The sequence below is a fragment of the Anthonomus grandis genome, chromosome 4 (assembly GCF_022605725.1).
Source record: "Anthonomus grandis grandis chromosome 4, icAntGran1.3, whole genome shotgun sequence".
Taxonomy (NCBI): domain Eukaryota; kingdom Metazoa; phylum Arthropoda; class Insecta; order Coleoptera; family Curculionidae; genus Anthonomus; species Anthonomus grandis.
In genome coordinates this window covers 7,507,820-7,525,486 of record NC_065549.1, presented here as the reverse complement: position 1 = coordinate 7,525,486, position 17,667 = coordinate 7,507,820, and the positions used below count along the sequence as shown (strand labels likewise).

The following is a 17,667-nucleotide window of genomic DNA, read 5'->3' as shown; positions in this document are numbered from 1 at the left end:
ACTTTTCCCATAGTTTCCGTTTCTTGTTAATTTCTTTGAAAATATGTTCATTTATCCATGGTTTTTGGGGGTTTGTTTTCATATGTCTGGTAGGAATGTATTGTTCGATAGCACCATTCACAACGTTTTGAAAGTTTTCGAAGATCGATTTGTTTGCATGCGCTGTTTGTAGTTGAATGAAGTGGTTGATTTCTTCATAGTTTGCAGTGTAAAAGTTCCTTCTTACAATTGTTTGTGTTTGTTTGGGTGGAATTTTTAGTTGTGTTTTTGCTTTTATTACGACATGGTCGCTGCGGCCAATGGGCGGTTCTGAGCAAAGATCAAAGATGCTTTTAGGATCGTTGGTTATGAAGAGGTCCAAAAGGGAACTTTGTTTTTTTCTGTATCTTGTTGGGAAATCAATCAACTGCTGGGCTCCTATTTCTTGATACATATTCATAAAAACTTCATCGGGAATTAATCGGCATTCTGCTGTAATTCTCCTTTTAAGATTAGCAATATAAGCAGGTTGTGTTTTATAACTAATAGATTTAATATGTCCCCAAAAAAAGAAATTTAAGGGTGTTAAATCAGGTGATCTTGGAGGCCATTCAATTGGTCCCCTTTTGCGAATCCATCTATGCGGGAACCTCTCGTTGAACCACTATCGGACTGGAAGAAAATAATGAGATGGAGCACCATCCTGCTGGAATGTTAAAAATCCTCCTGTAAAACTGCAATAGCTTCTGTATCAATTTAAGTTTCTAGGTCATGGGTGATAAGAGGATCAATAGTTTCTTCAAGATTAAAGTACAGATCACCCGTCAAGTTTACTTCAATAAATAAAGGACCAATAATAACATTTCCAAGAATCAGTCCAAACATTAAGGGATACTGTATATGTCCTCCTCGAAAAATATGCGAATTTTGAACCCTCTAATATCGACAATTTTGTTTCTTAAGATTTCCATTTAGAAAAAATTAACATCCAACGGTGAAACAGATATCTAGTTTTTGAATTTTATATATTATTGTCCATTATTAAAAAATTTATTTAACTTCAACAGATAACACTTAACATTATATATATTTTTTGTTAAGCACCTAGCTGAATGAACAGCTGTATGTGCCGATGTAAATTTACTTAAATCTGTTATAGCTTATTAGAGTGTATTCAAATAATACCAGTTTTAATAAATTTCTAATTGTATCTGTAATACCTATTCTATACATATACATCAATTCTGACCCCACCCAACAACCCTTCGCAATAGTTTTTATTATTTTGTTTATAGGTATAGCAACATGATGTTAGAATATTGATCTCACATTTAGAACATCCGCTGTAAATAATAAATGGGTTGGATAACGTTTGTTCTTTTTATAAATTATTTTTAAGACATATTTCTATATGATCAGTTGGTTTAAAGTTGTGTTATAGAGACCTCCCCCTACCAAAATGCCGTACCGTATAAGTGACTTAACTAATAATGCCTTATATATTACTATCAATAACTTTTTAGATAATATTTCCCTTAAAATGTAAAATTAGATATTAATTTCCTGATGTTATTTTTTAGTTTGATTAAAAGACTTTCCCACTTCAGGTTTTTGTCAATTATTATACCCAAATATTTAGTATTATTTACTTCCTTAATATCAGTTTCAGAATTTGGTACCGAGATCCATGAATATCTAGGGCGATTTGCTGCAGAGGTAGAGAAAGCTATGTAATTAGATTTGTTTAAATTAAGTGTTAATTTATGATGGTCCAGCCAGTGTTTTATTTATTTGTTTGTTTTTATTATGCAGAATACTAGGAATCGCGTTGACGAATCATGAAAACGTTAATGTTTATGATTTTTTGTACTTGTTTCTGCAACTTTGAAACGCGATTATTCGGAAACCTCTAAACGAAAAGCAACAAAGTAGGGTTTTGCTGAAAAGAGCATTGAACATTCTTTAAAACGATAAGCCACTTGATTCTTATTTTCTTCTCATTGGAGAGTCTAAGGGTGACGTATCTACCCACCCACGGGGTTGAAAAAAAGAAGGCTAAAAATATTAATTTCATGTGTCCCCTTACAAATAAAATTGACGTGTCTTTCCAATTTCTCCTATTTTTAACTGCAAGACAGTTATTAGGGATGGGAAGTCTTCAAATTGACAGTAGATATGATAGAATTTAAAGAAAAAAATTAATTTTTAACAGCATTCGCCTTGTGGGAATTTCCTTAATTACTATAAACATTCATGTCATATTAGTAATTCAGCATTCTTATTACATTTAGGTTCTGGTAAGCCAATAACGGTAGCCTCCGAAGCCCGAATCCAAACCCCAGTAAACCGTATGTACCCTCTATCGTTCTACGCTACCAAGTACCCCACCCCCCTACCAGCCAGCCGAATGTCATCCCCAGCAACTACCCCAGTGGGAGGAATGCATTACCGGCATAGTCCCCTCCAAAGCTACAGACCGAGCTGTTCACCCACCCGAAGAGACGGCCTTCAAAGGCTTCCCTCCAAGAAACAAAGGTCCCATTCTCTCACCCCCGCAGAAGCAAACCGGATGTCGCAGGAAAAGTGTAACAGTGCAGACGGGGTGATCCAGTCCCCCCTGATGACCAGATCGGTTGGTTCGGAGAGCGTCAATTCGGGGTTAAAGTTCTCCACCCATTCTTTACCTCGCACAACACATAATACGAGGCTGTCCTTGTCGAATAGTGCGAATACTTTGGGAAGGCATTGTAGGTAAGACCTTACCTTAATCAGTAATTTAAACACCACGATTTTACTACCATTTGTGCATCCAGCAAAACGAAACCAACCCTTATAAGTTCAAATCGATGAACATTTCAGGATAACCAGTGATCCGACTTTATCGCCATGCGCGGAACGTCGGGGCGGCAACGACGCCACCGATTCGGGAATCGAATCTCCACCACCGAAACCGTCGAGGGTTCCCGGACTCGCTCGGGCCGAGTCGGTTGACTCGGCAGCGCTCGGGTTTCCGTCGCACGGCGGTTTGCAGCGAGTGACGTCGTACCATGCGAGCGGATCGGATTCGGGCAACGGATCGGGTGATTCCGCTCTTAGTTCGGCTGCAGGAGATACTGCGGATTTACCGAAAGGTCGGTAGAGAGTTGCTTATTGAAGTTTTATTTGATTTGGAATGAAAATTTAAAGGTAAAAATTAGCTAAAAAAGAGTTGAACCATGGACACACGATGGACATATCTTCATTTTTGGATTTTGAGAAAACCTTTAATAGTATCAACCAGTCTAGGTCGTCCAGATCTTAACCAAAAATACTTATAACAAATTGTTTGCTGGTGGCTGGTGTCTGGTTTTACCTGAACCGAAAATTTGGTAATTTTGCAATTACATTTAATTGAATAATTTAAGATTCGCTTATTAAAATTTTTTGAAACTTTGCACGAGGGTTTGCTAGATTGGTCTCTTCAAAAAGTTATCTTACATTTTTTCTGTAAAATGTACAGGGAAGCCAATAATTGACCCCCTCAAAACTTACATGGGATTTCCTATGTTCCGCTCGGCGACGCACCACCCGGTATACATATGTCGAAAAAATTATTAATTTATTTAGAGCCCAACAGTAAATAATTAATATGGTTGGTTCATTTTTTAACACCCTGTATCTCGAAGAGAAAGCATTTCTCGAAATATATTTATATAACAAACTAGGGCTTATTGTTGACGTAACATGCGTGCTTAAAATTTTTTGGTTAAGATCTGTAAATCCATATACTTATATGTATAAATCCATTCATTTTATTAGGTGTTGTCATCAAAAATCCCAGATATAACATGTCAACATCAGAATCCTCAACGACCTTAAAAAACTTCGAAATAGACTATATGGAAATAGAAGAAAAACTTCTACGGTTACCTGAGGCTGCACCCATTAAATTTAACAGCAGGTCAGTGACTCCCATAGACATCCTCGCTCTTCACCAAACACTCCCTTAACTCACCCATTTCGCTTAGTAGATTTGACTTGGAAAATTTCCAAACTCTTCTTCTGCCAGTCAACGAAAACAAGCCGCTGGACGCACAAGCACTAAGAAGAATCAAAATGACTCTGGCAGAGTCTGGACCTCGGATTCTGGCCAATCACCTTACGAGAACCGATATGGACTTGATATTTGGGAAACCCGATCTGGAAAACCCCCAGTCTAAGCTTTGTGGTGGTATCGAGCTTTGCGTGTTACCCCATGGGGGGCAGCTAAGGACGGACTTAATCGAAAGGTAAGAATTAACTTGCGGATGATCTGAAAGATTCAATGAGTTTTTTAACTTTTTAGGACAGAGTGTTTAAAGCTCCTAGTAGCCGTCAGTATACTGACATGCGCAGATGAGTCGGAAAGGACGGAGATGCTGAATAAGTGGATAGAGATCGCTATAGACACGAAGACCGCCTTGGGGAACTTATTTGGTTTTTGTGGCATTATGTTGGGATTGTGTTTGCCGCAAGTAAGTTATAGTAAAAACTAGTTTAATTAAAAGTTTGATTCTTGAATAGTGAGAAATTAATATTCTCTCGTTCCAGATTGAACGATTAGACTCGGCATGGCACATGCTCCGTCAAAAATACACCGACTCGGCCTTTAACTTCGAAGCAAAACTCCGTCCCACGTTAAAACACATGAACTGTTGTTCAAACCCTCAAGCCCCCAACACCACCATACCTCACCTCCTACCTCTCATCCTACTCTTAGAGCGAAACCTCCAGGATTTTCTGCAGCCAGGCAAACAATCTCAGTTGGCCAACAGTTGCCTTAGCTTCTGGGAGTCAAACACCCAAGATTTTGGCCTCACCACCTTACTGAACCACCTACAGGCGGCCAGGAAGTACATGGACACCCAGCAAATGTACCAGAGAAATGCGGAAATCGTACTGGGAGAAGCCCGAACCGACGAGCTGACCCTTGACATGTTCCGCACGGAATTTCATTTGAAATTCTTGTGGGGCAGTCGGGGGGCGTTAGCGAGCGCCCCCGAGCGACATTCGAAATTCGAGCAAGTGCTTACTGTGATGGCCGAGAAGTATTGTAATGTCAAAAGTGAGAGTGAGGTCTAAGTTCAAGTTCCTAGGCAGGTGATTTTGTTATTAATGTTGTACATTAGACTGTAGAAATACGGATTATGTCCGTTCTTATTTGCAGATGATACAGATTTGAACTACCGGATAGCCGAAACTAGCGCTAAGTCATAAATCACAGGCAATTTTGAACGTTTTTATATGCATTACAGAGCAGTTCTTTGGAAATCTTCAAAATGGCGCAATTTTTTCCTTTTAGGTTTGGTATCACTGACTGGTTCCATGCCACCAATGGTAGAATTTTCTTTTATTTGAAGGTTACCTTATATAAATATCTCTTCTGTTGGCATCACTGAAATCGTCAGTATTGAGAACATCCAATGTCATTTTTTATTATGTTTTTCTATTGTTGGCAGCCTGTTAATAATGCTCAGTACCGCCAACTTAAAAGATAAAAGAGTCATTTTATTTTCAAGTGGTTGACACTGGCAACTAGGGGCGAAAATTACAAAAATAATTCGGGCGTTGCTAATTTTTAATACTGAATCGAATTCCTAACACAACCTTTCATAATTGTGAAAATTGCTAAAAAACAGTAAGAATTATTTACCAAACTTAATCTCTAAAGCAAAAAATTGCATTTTTCTACTATTAATTACAATAATAATTCCGTCGTTGCTAATTTTTAATGATGAATGGAATTCCTAATACAACCTTTCAAAATTGTCAAAATTGCTAAAAACACTAAGAATTATTTGGCACACTTAATCTCCAAAAAAAAATTGCGTTTTTCTACTTTTGACGGCCTGGTAATGAAGTCAATCATTCCTCAGCGCTACCAACCTAAAAGACCTTCAACTCGTATGATTAGTTATTTTATTTTATTTTCAGTTAGTGATTTTATTTTCAAGCGACTGGTAGGCTTGATTTTTTATTTGGTTTTGATCGGCGACTACAATTACATACTCATTCCCATGTTGCCAGTTTTCAAAGTAAAATCGACTTATAATCCAATCAACAAGAAAAAATCCTTATTTTATTGCCAACTTAGACTCCAAAACAAAAAACGTCATTTTTTTTTTCATACTATTGTAAGCATAAAAGGATATTTCAAAAGCGTCGGTATGGTTTATATTGCCCCCCATTAAGACTTCAGATTTTATTTTAAGTGTTTGGCTGGCCTGGTTTTTCTCATTCCGGTGTTGGCAGTCTGTAATACCAAATCTGAACTGAAATTGACATTTCGTGCTTAAAAGACAATAGATTCCCAAGAATTAAACGCAATTCTCTTGCCTCAAGTTTAAGAAACAGCTGATTTCTAGAGTTATTATCGTTAAGTCATAAATCACAGGCAGTTTTGAATATTTTTTATTGGCATTACAGAGTAATTTTTTAGAAATCTTAAAAATGGCGCCATTTTTGCAGGGTTTTTGTCGTTTTAGGTTTGGCATTACTAACTGGTTCCACGGCACCAATAGTAGATAAATAAAATATTATTTTTATTCCGTTTGAAGGTTTCCATATACAAATATTTCTTCTGTTGGCATCGCTAAATTCGTCAGCATTGACCTTATTTTTTTTTTTATTCCCAGAACAACATATGTCATTCTTATTCTGCTTTTCTATCGTTGGGAGCACGATAATAACGCTCAGTACTACCAACCTAAAACAGTGATTTTATTTTCAGGTGATTGGCATTGGGAACTAGCGGCTAAAATACAAAAACAATTATCGCGTTTTATAATTGTCAAAATTGTGTCTAAAAAAATAGAAAAAAAATTAATCATGTGCCAAAATGACCAAATCTCCGTCTCCAAAACAAAAAATTGCCTTTTTATTCTTGTACTATTGGTAGCCTCAGTCAATCAGTCCTCAGTTCTACCAACCTAAAACAGACTGCCAGACTTAATTATTTAACCAGCGGTTAAAATTACATTCTTATTCCGGTATTGCCAATTTTTAATGCTAAATCGAAAAGCTTACACAACATTGAACTTTTATAATTATCAAAATTGTTGCTAAGAAGAAATTTTCATTTTACTTTTTTACTATTGGCAGCATGATAATCAAGTCAATCATTCTTCAGCGCTACCAACCTAAAAGACCTTTAACTCATAGAGATTACTTTGATTTGAAGACTGACAGACTTGATTATCAATAAGAAAAAAATATTGTCTTCATACTGTTGGGATGATAATACAGAATACCACAAAAGCGTCGGATCCTTTCCCCATTAAGACAGTTATTTTATTTTACTTGCTTGACTGCCCTGGCTTTTCTGAAAATCACATACTCGTTTTGGTATTGCCAGACTTTAACTGCAAATTTGAACTGAAATTGGCATTTCGTACTTAAAAAACATTAGATTTCCGGAAAGCGAATTTAAGTCTCTTGCCTCATAGAAAATAATGTTAAAATTTGCCTATTATAGGTACTAACGTTAAACTAGTCTGGCAACATCGGAATGAGTAGGTAAATTTAACCGCTAATCAAGTTTATCATACAGTACCAACCTAAGAAAAAAAAATTGATGGTAGGCGTGGCACTAGCAAGTAAAATATATATGCTATATATGGTTATATATCGATGGTTTAAAGCGCAAATATTGTATGTCCAAATTTATAAATTTTGCAGAAATATGAAAAATAGATTTTCTTTCGCATTCAAGTAAATTTTGTGATAAAATAACAAAATATTTGGTATTTTTTTAAGTGAGTTCAGGTATTTGTAATACCAATATATTATGATATTACAAATTGCTATCATCATTTTTAATAAAAATAGTTATAATTCGAAATATGCTGGACATACGATATATTAAATTTCCTCAAGTGGACATACTACAAATAGGCTTAATAAAAAAAAACAATTTATTTATTATTACAATTTCAAGATTTTATTGAGAAAAACACATTCGGTGACAAATTAAAGGTAGAACAAAGCTTATCGTATATTATCGGCATTTTAATCCTCTTCATCGTCGACGTTAGGATTTGTTTTATATGGAACAAGATCTTTGGCTTTCTTTGAACTCGGTAAACTTTTAAAATAACTTTTGTATGCCATGGGAATAATTTTCTTACCAAGCAAATAAAGTAAGTCTTTTTTTTTGGCTTCTGAAATTGGCAATCTTTGTTTATATTTTTGTGCAATTAAGTCCAGAGTTTCCCATGATACAGTTTTCTTTTTTCTTCCTTGCAAAACATCAAATTCTAAGAATTCATTATCAGCCAATGAATATGTATATTGAATGATGAATGGTTTAGATTTATCAGATCTTAGCCATTTAATGTGAAGCCATTTTATTTGTTCCTTAGAAGTATTTACTTTGGTATTTTGCATTACAAGTGACGCCAGTTGCTGTAAGTCATAAAAATCTGGAAAAGCAACTTTAAAGACCTGATACGGACATGGTTTTTTTCTTGCCATTTCTATTAACAACCCCCATTCTTCGGTTGTGAAAATTTTGCGATGTTTACGTGCTCGTTCAATAGTGGCGTGTATTGAATCTGCCTCTAGATAGGAATGGCCGGATTCCATGAACTTTAGATCTACAATTTGTAAGTGTTCAATTTTATTGACAGCAAACAACATCGCTGCAGTAACAAATTGATTCCGATTTTGCCCTCCGCAAGTATCAGAAAAACTAGTAACATGTGACACAGTCTGAGGTAAGTTGTACAAATACTTTAATAGGCACGTACCAATTTCTAAAGGTCCTTTAGAGCCATGAGTTTCCTCCCAAAGGAAACAGTGACCACTGTGATCAAAAGAATCAAATATGGTGAAATTAAAAACAGAGAGCTTACGCTTGTAATTGATTTGAGAATCAGCGGAAAAAGGGACTAACAAAATAGCTTCTAAATCAAAAGAAATTGCTCGGTAGATTGATCTAGATTGATCTTCTAGTGATCTTTTTTTATCTGCATCTTTCATCTCCATTGCTTTTTTCTCCTTCTTTTTGTGAAGTTGCCAGCTTTCTTCCAAATTGGTTTTGTCTGTAGCGCTATAATACACATTGCATGTGGAACATTGGTCCTTTTTAGGGACATGGAACGACAGTTGTGGATCATAACTATTAAATATTTTTCGGTAAACATTAATAGAAACAGGAGGGATTGATTCACTTGTACAATAAATTTCAACATACAAACGGTACATAACAGATAAATTCAAATCAGCTGCCAAATACAATTTTTTCGTTTCGCTCCGACTGTAGTGACTCTTTTCGTCCATCAGTACCAATATAAGCTCCACCTGGACCACGTTTTTTCAAAGCAAGATCAATAATTTGGAAACTTATGCTAAAAGTTGCACAAAAAAATTTTAAGCAAACTCGCACATTAGAGCCTTGTTCATCAGGTAGTGAATATACGCGTGATTTAGTTTTTGTGATATTGCTTTCTGGCTTTCGTTTCCTGTGACGTTGAATGCTATTTTCTGTGACCAACGAGCAGAAGCGTGCTTTTTGACGATCGGCATCAGCAAGTCCCCAATACTCTTAATGCAAAATTTGCTGTCTCTCCAAAGATATCTTATCAGAACATTTGAATCTCCACCTTGAGCAATTGATGTAGCTTGGCTTTTTTTCTGGCATAACGATATTTTTTCTGGTTTGATAGCTCTTACCAAACATTCTTTTTATTTTTCGCTCGTTTCTTTTCCATGTATCTGGTTCTGCTTGCCTTTTCCGTGTTTTTTTAACTTCAGGTACCAAAACTTCTCTGGATGTTGTTGGTTGTGGAGGTATTTCTATAGGATTTGTTTCACCATCTTCATCATTGTCACTTGTTGTGTTTTCTTCCTCTTCTAGGACATATTCCTCAGAAGTAAATGAACTTTCACTTGGTATTTTATTAGTGAGTAAGTCTATCATTCTCGGTTTCAATTGTATTCATTGTATACTCGAACAGATTGAATTCGTTGACCGAATAGTCGATGTTTTCTATCAAGTTTTCTGGAACTCGTGGTTTTTCTGCAAATTCTTCGCAATGGACCACAGAAACACCACAGGGGGATTCGTCTCAATTGACTCTACCAAATTTTCTAGCACTTGTAACGATGCCGATTGTTCTTCTGCAATCTCTTCGCATTGGACCACAGAAACACCACAGGAGGGATTCGTCTCAGTTAACTCTTTAGCTGAATCTGTAAGAAGTGCGTACAATAAAATTTGATCAAATTTTATTAAGACTCCTAATAAATGAGGCTTTGTTCAATGAGGTAATTATTAAAATTAAGCACTAGTTATTTACCTAACAAGTGCGGAAAGTGATACTTTACCGCACACGGTAGCAGTTAACAGAACGATGCAAAGCGAAGTTCGGTCAAGCCATCAAGGGCGGTAAAGGCACTATACTTTCTGTATGTGTTAAGCACAAAATTTTACCTCCGAGCATTAAAAAATGCATTATTGACTTTGACTTTTACTTTACCGCACACTATGCGATAAAGTAACTTTACTGCATTGTGTGCAGTAAAGTGATACTTTCCGTCTTGAAAACAGTGCTGTAAACTGCACTTTATTGCACGCGAGTAGGTAAAAATATTAAAAAAGAAGATTTAAAATAATCAACGATATGAGTGTGGTAAGTGGTAATTCAATGTAACATACCAAAAGGAATAATCAAAATATCTGATTGAGCAGAATTTGGATCATGTGAAGAACTACAATCCTCGCGAAAATCGGTGGACTCCTCGCAGGTTTGTAATGCATTTTGCAGATCTAAAATTAAACCAGAAAATATAATGTGTGCATATCCTATAATTTTTAATTTTGCACCAACCCAGTAATTTTTAAATAATAATATAAGGACCAATAAAATACAATAGTAATTATTAGTTAAGCTGGATTTATACAGATAAATAACATAAAATAGCAAATAAGATAAAAAATTAAAGAAAGGCCTTATTTGACAGTTCCCATTTATACAGGTAACAAAATAACAAATAAGAAAAAAGGGTAACCAATCACATTATCGAACACACATCTCTCTCGTTCACTGGATATTATGACCAAAACAGCCTGCGCATTTGCATTTTATTCTAACCTTATTCGTTATTTTATCTTATTCCTCTGTATAAATCTTATTCCTAATATTTTATCTTATTCCTCTGTTTCTTGATGATCTTTTTGCTTTCGTATCAGGTCAACCATCATTTTACCACGTTTAAACATTGTTGCAACAATAAAAGTTCACTTTAACTCACAATAAGCTGCTTCTTATTTAACTAACAGAACACTGCGACGCCAATAAACATCATTATGAAAATAAAAATATAGCAAGTCCAAACAAGTCGAAAACGGAGGGCTTATGTCAATAATACTACAGCGCACATTTATGTTATGTCCGGATATACAATATTTGAGCTCGTGTTAATTGTTCTAAAAAAACACAAATATTGTATGTCCGGACTTACTATATTTGTGCTTCGACCAGTTGTGCACTGCTTTAGAATCCATTATATACTATAAGTGTGCTTAGACAGAACTTATTAGTCTGTGGTTTTACAATATGAGTGAAGTGTTGATCCCCACCTTACTCGTCATTCTGGACATACAATATTTGTACAGAAATGGACAAAAAGTGGACATACAATATTTGTGCTTTAAACCATCGATATGGTTTATCCGAAGTTTGAAAACGGATTAAACTAAGGTGGTCCCCATATTTAATCCATTCCAGGGTAAAATCAATTTTGCTGTTTCACCCTATATATAGGTAGTCCCTGTATTTGGACTATATAGTCCATAGTCTGCAAGATTTATGACTTTGCAGCTGAGCAAGGCTATTTCCGGACTAATAGTATTACAAATAGTCAAAAATTTACTTAAAAAACACAGCACTGCCTATAGAGCTAAAAAACTGCTGTTTAAACCGAGTTTTCGCTAAGTTTCAATGTAGCACTGCCAGTTTTATAATGACGGAAAAATAGAAACAACGCTTTAACACCAATCTATATTATTAACTATATCATAGAGGCTGTACTTTTTTGAGGCATATTTAAGTAATTATGTGTACTTATGTACATGTGTATTGTACAAACATTGTATATGCCTTGTAACATCATGCTTTTTTATATATTTTGAAAGAAAAAATCAAAATTCGTTTAAAACGTAGAAAATCAAAAAAAAAGTAGCTAAAAGCAATAAAGTCATACGTTTAATCAATTCCCTTGGCTGGACACATCATATAAAGTGTAAGCATGCAAACTCCCTTTATTTGAGGGGGGCATTTCTAAGCATTCACTATATACATATTTAATTTATATATTATTTTCACATTGTAGCAACATATCATTCCTACTACTGTTTGTGTGATTTTTAGAGACATATATAATAACGTTTTAGTTTTGTATGGCTTGAAGAACATACCCAGTATTGTTTATATGTAATTAAAAAGCTTTAACTTTTGTAGATAAAGAGGTTATAATAAAAAAGGTGCTCATTAATTCATGTAATAAATTTACGTTCATAAAGCACGTATTAACATTACACAGTTTCCTTCATTTTTGTCTTCGATTCTTTGACAATACAAACTGAAAGACTGCTGTTTTTGCTCTTGTTTGCTACTCGAATAAGTCTTTCCTATAAGTTGCTATAATATTTTTTTAATAAGATATATCCTCAACTAAAAGCGGAACTATTGAGTTAAAAGCTTTTTTATATTCCACACAATCCATGTTAATTCATGCTATCAACAAGTTTTATAAAGAAAATCATTAAATAACAGGTGATTCACATATAAATAATTTTAATTGCAACAGCCTATATTTTATTAAATTTTTGGCCATAAGGTTTATATCTTTTAATAAAGAAGATTTCATGAATTATTTGCTAAACTTATGTAACAGTAACTGTACCTAGGAGAGCGGAGGGGAATTGGAGCCACTTAATGCATTATTGTCAATAGAAATATAAAAAAAGTTCTTTCAAACATACCAGCATTTAAAAGGATTTTTTAACGTTACATTTTAATAACAGTTGTGGAAAAAATAAATTTATTTCTTTTTATAAAAAAACTTTTTAAAAAAGTTCGTTTGGCTTTCATTTCCCACAACGATTGGGTAATGGCAGCCAGATTTATTATTGTAGTTTTTAAGATCTTTTTAATAAGTATTAAGCTAGTCCTCATAAAAAATGGACTTTATTTGAAAATGTAACGAACGTAACATAAATTCTTAAGCAAAAATACCTACATGCTAAAATATAACTACCGTCGTAAACAAAAATCACAAATATAGCCCTCTGCATCCTGTACGCCTGAACATTCAGAGTGTGCCCAACTGCCACAATTCGTACAACGGTACCACAGTTCATTATTTTTTCCAACGTCGTCACAAATAATGCATCTAACATGAGCGGCGCTGTCGCTAAGATCATCGCACTCACAATCTCATATAAACTCACTTATCTCTTCGTCTTTTGAAGATGACGATTCTTCAGCAACTTGTCTTTTGTTCGTGCCTTTTTTGTAAACGACTTTTCCTTTTGCATATTTAATATATTTATTAACTGGTTTTGACTCCGTTTTGGACACATATTTGCTAATAACTGTTTTCTTCAAAGGTTCTTCATCTTCTGATGACCACAATTCGTCTGCTCCTACTTGTCGTTTAGCACTTTCTATTTTGCTGTTCTTTTTAGTTTTGTTTATGTTCTCTGTTTTCATGCCTTTACATGTTCTTTTTTTTTTCATCACGTTCTTGTTTCTTTCGCTTTTTTTCTTCAAAAAATATCTTCATAGGTGTCTGGGTAAACATTTCGGAATGCTGTTTTCGTGTTTGTCTTAAGTTCTTGCTTTTATTATCGTCTTTTTGAGGCAATGGGGATATTATAGAAAGGAGATCAGAGATGGACGACGTATTAATGGACTGATCAGATTCCTCTTGCCATGTGGAACAACCTAGTACGGGATCGCATGATCGACTACTTTCATCTTTTGTTGGTGTTTTATGAATCAGAGGAGACCGTGTCTGATTTTGGGCATTGTCTTTGCTGTTTGCTTCTGTTATTTTAGAGCTACTTGCTGGTGATCCCGTTGTCTTCTCATTAGTATCCACGCAAGCTGGTGGCACACAATTATAGACAAAATCAGCATCAGTAAAGATATCTGGCTGGTATGGAAAAATACCTGTGCATCTGAACCCTGATATTCCCTTTTCCAAAGAAGCAACTTTGGAATAAGCTTTGTTAAAAAGACTTGCAACATCATATGGAGTGATTTGTATGAGGTTATTTGACTTCATGTAATTGTCACATTCTTTATAGTAGGACTTCTTTAGTGGACCATAAAATGTTACATCTAACGGCTGCATCCGATGTGATGAATGTGGTGGGAGGGACAGTATCGTAATGAAATTTTCTTTGCAGTAATTGTAACTTTCAAGCGTTGCATGACTAGAATGATTATCTAGAATAAGTAATACTAGTTCATCACGATTGGGCTTAACAAATTTTACAAAATGCCGAAGCCACAATTCGACCATTTCCTCATTAGTCCAGCCGTTAAAAGTAACCTGATATTCCGCATCTGGAGGCCCATCCTTAGCAAGTAGTGGAGAAAATCCTCTTCCGGGGAATATAAAAAATTGGGGCACAAACGATCCGGCAGCGCTTATGCAACAAATTACAGTAATGTTTTTGCCACGCTCCCAACTAGTTGCCGAACCTATCCTTTTTTGACCTTTTCTAGCCAATATAGTTCCAGGTTCTTGAACCGTCGTTATTCCCGTTTCATCCATATTAAAAATATTGGACTTCTTGAAATTCTGTTTAGACGGAACCGTGTGAAGATTGTCGAAAAAGCGAGTAACCTCGTCCTTGTTAAAACCCTTGATGCGGTTTAAACTCGTGGCCTCAGGTTTACGAATGCTGATCGTGGAATTCCGTCTTAAGAATCCATCTAGCCAGTCTTTTCCAGCTAACTGCTTCTGTTTATTAAAGGGGTGATTAATTCTTAAATTTTCGGCGCATCTGTAAGCTAAGCGACAAAATTGCCACCTAGTTAGCCCATAAAACATATTTGCAAGGGTAACTAAATGTTGTGCCATTTCCGTTTCTTGCTGAAGGGTAAAGACCCCATCTTTACCCTTTTACCAAGTTTTCCTGAACTTTGCAGTTGTTCTTTCTTCAATTTTAGTTTAGAAGGAAGAACAGTTAATGCTAAAGCAAAACAAACACGTTTCTTGAATCTAAATGTATCTCTAAGTAATACAACCAAAGGAGAAAGCATAATAACTCATAATTCAAAACTTACCTTCAAATTCGGAAGACTGCCGAAAGTGAACTGATTTAGATGTAACTCAAAGTAGTTTGAAAGCATCAAGGTTAAATGTTTGCTGCGTTCCAAGATTACATTACGCACATCATGGCGTAAATAACGAGGTGGCTCCCATTACCCGCTGGCTCCTATTCCCATTATGCAAATCATCCTGTATAAATAATGAAACATTTATTTTATTAATTTATCTATTCCCATAAAAAGACAAACTGCTCATGGTTCACCAAAAAAAGCTTAATAGAATTTATTATATGGCCTAAAAGTAAATAGGTGTATATAGGCTCCGATACTTACCATCAGGCTAATAGTAACCGACTGAATTGTGATTTTTAGTATAGTTTTACCCATTATATACATGATTTTTATGTGATGTTATTGTACATTTTAACATGTAACTAGGAAAACAAATATATATGTATATTATATTAATATGAAGATATTGTAGCGATTTTAATAATTTATTAACAAGTCTATTACGCTATAGGAATACTAGGTTTTTAAGAAACTATTACGAAGTAGAAGGAATGTAAGTAGTAGAGTAGGTTATTCTGTGTAACAGCAGTGTTAAATAAATGGATAATCAATAAAAAAAATGATATTCAGAACCAGGTTTTTACTGTTTTAGAGTTATTAGGTATTTTGCATAAAATGCTTTTTTATTTTAAAATAATAAATTTCTTATACTTACCTCTCTTGTACACAATGCTTATTTGGTAATCAATTATATACTAGTTTACAAAGGTTAGCAAAATAAATCCTTCTATTTAACTAATCATTCAACTTGTTTATTTTCATAAAAGTTCTTTTTAAAATCTCTTCTTTCACATGCTGTGGAATCCTAATCTTTTTTCTCTTCTTTTTCTCAATTTCTGGTTTACTTTCCTTCTTCTGTATGGGATTTTCTTGGGGTTTCTTCTGCTTCTTTTTACAAGACAAGGGATTGGGTCCTTTTTTCTTTCTCCTTTTAACTTTTGTCTCCTCAGTGGAAATTCCTTCTTCCTCCTTCAACTGCTTAAGTTTTTCAACTTCGGATTGTACTAAACCAGTCATTTTCTCCTCAGCTCTCTTTATTGATGCTTCTGAAGGTTGCTCCAAAACAGGAGTTTTCACATGCAAATATAACAGTGGAACACCTAAAAATATAACAAACATAACACAAGAATAAATTATTTATTTATTTCCTCCATTTACCTGGCAATAATCGCAATTTATCTTGTAAATCTCTGTCCTGGGTACACACAATGTAGTGCTTTGGGTTTTCCATGGCAACCATATTTAATAAACATTGGGAACCAGGAATCGGTTTTCCTTCATGCCCACATTTGTGTAGCACATATTTTTTTAATATTATCAAGGCACCATTCAGTTTAGGGCCCAACTTTTCCATTTCTATTATGGCACATTGGGTCGTTATTAGTTTTATTTCACTTTGAAGGTATTTTGGGATGTCATTTGCAACATTAATTTTGTTCTACAAGAAAAGGAACTTGGTAAGTTAAAGGAATGATGAATAAATGTTCTTTTGGAAACAAGTCCTACTCAGTCTTGGTATCCTATTTAAAAGAAATGGGGTAGACTTTTCTAAAAGCTTTTGAAGAGGGGTATTAGTTTATAAATGTAATACTTACGTTGAGAGCTGCAAAGCAAAATGTACCATCAGCCAAAAGCTGGTAGGGCTGCCTGAATCCAAAATTATTGGTGAAGAAACCAAGGTGCTTGTTGACTTTTTTGTACCTTCTAATTTTCATTTTGAATATCAGTTATTGACTGACCCCTATTCTTCTACACTCATGGAAGAGAAATATATTAGGTTTTAAACACAACACAAGAATATTTTAAAACTTAAAAAATTAGATGAGAAAACCTCTAAGTAATTTTAAGGTTATATTATGACTTTTGTTATGAACCGAAAATGTCAAATGTGTCAAACGTCCATAACAACCACGTGGTAATAGTAATGGCAATAAGTTATCGATATTTATAAAGTGCAAAAAAAGCTGCTTCAGATTATCGATACACACTTTTTTAACAATGGCTGAAAACTAAATGTAAACCGGTAAAAATGAGTTATTGGGGTTGCTTAAAAAAGTATGAAATAAGTTAAAAAATGTAAATAATTGCTTTTGCTACCATTAGGAATCAATAAAGTTTATTTATTTAAAAGAATAACAAATGGATCTAAGTGGATAAAAGTTCTTACGCTACCTGGAAGAATTAAAAAAAAAAACTTTTACTCCTTTGAACAAATTAAACAAATTGCTGCTTGGACGCAATAAGAAAACATGTCTTAAGTATTTAACTATTAGGAATATGGGTAGAACAAAAACACAATAATAGGAGCTAT

The 17,667-nt window shown here is 34.6% G+C and overlaps 2 protein-coding genes across 7 annotated transcripts in view; one reads left to right on the top strand and one right to left on the bottom strand.

Annotated features, from left to right (window-relative positions):
• The window catches only part of LOC126734813 (breast cancer anti-estrogen resistance protein 3 homolog), a 67,349-nt gene extending 51,251 nt beyond the window's left edge, over positions 1–16,098 (top strand). For all 6 annotated transcript variants that reach the window (XM_050438564.1, XM_050438562.1, XM_050438565.1 and 3 more), the window contains 6 exons: positions 2,271–2,730; positions 2,839–3,110; positions 3,778–3,919; positions 3,990–4,247; positions 4,304–4,472; positions 4,549–16,098. In XM_050438564.1, the coding sequence (XP_050294521.1) occupies positions 2,271–2,730; positions 2,839–3,110; positions 3,778–3,919; positions 3,990–4,247; positions 4,304–4,472; positions 4,549–5,079 (1,832 nt within the window). In that variant the 3' untranslated portion in view covers positions 5,080–16,098. The remainder of the gene's footprint in view (positions 1–2,270; positions 2,731–2,838; positions 3,111–3,777; positions 3,920–3,989; positions 4,248–4,303; positions 4,473–4,548) is intronic.
• On the bottom strand, positions 16,066–17,230 carry LOC126734814 (rRNA-processing protein UTP23 homolog). Its single transcript, XM_050438569.1, has 3 exons — positions 16,952–17,230; positions 16,515–16,794; positions 16,066–16,456 (listed from the first exon to the last, which is right to left on the bottom strand). Exons 1-3 carry the CDS (start codon positions 17,069–17,071, stop codon positions 16,092–16,094), a joined length of 765 nt encoding a protein of 254 aa, XP_050294526.1. The 5' UTR covers positions 17,072–17,230; the 3' UTR covers positions 16,066–16,091.
• Between the last annotated feature and the right edge of the window lie 437 nt (positions 17,231–17,667).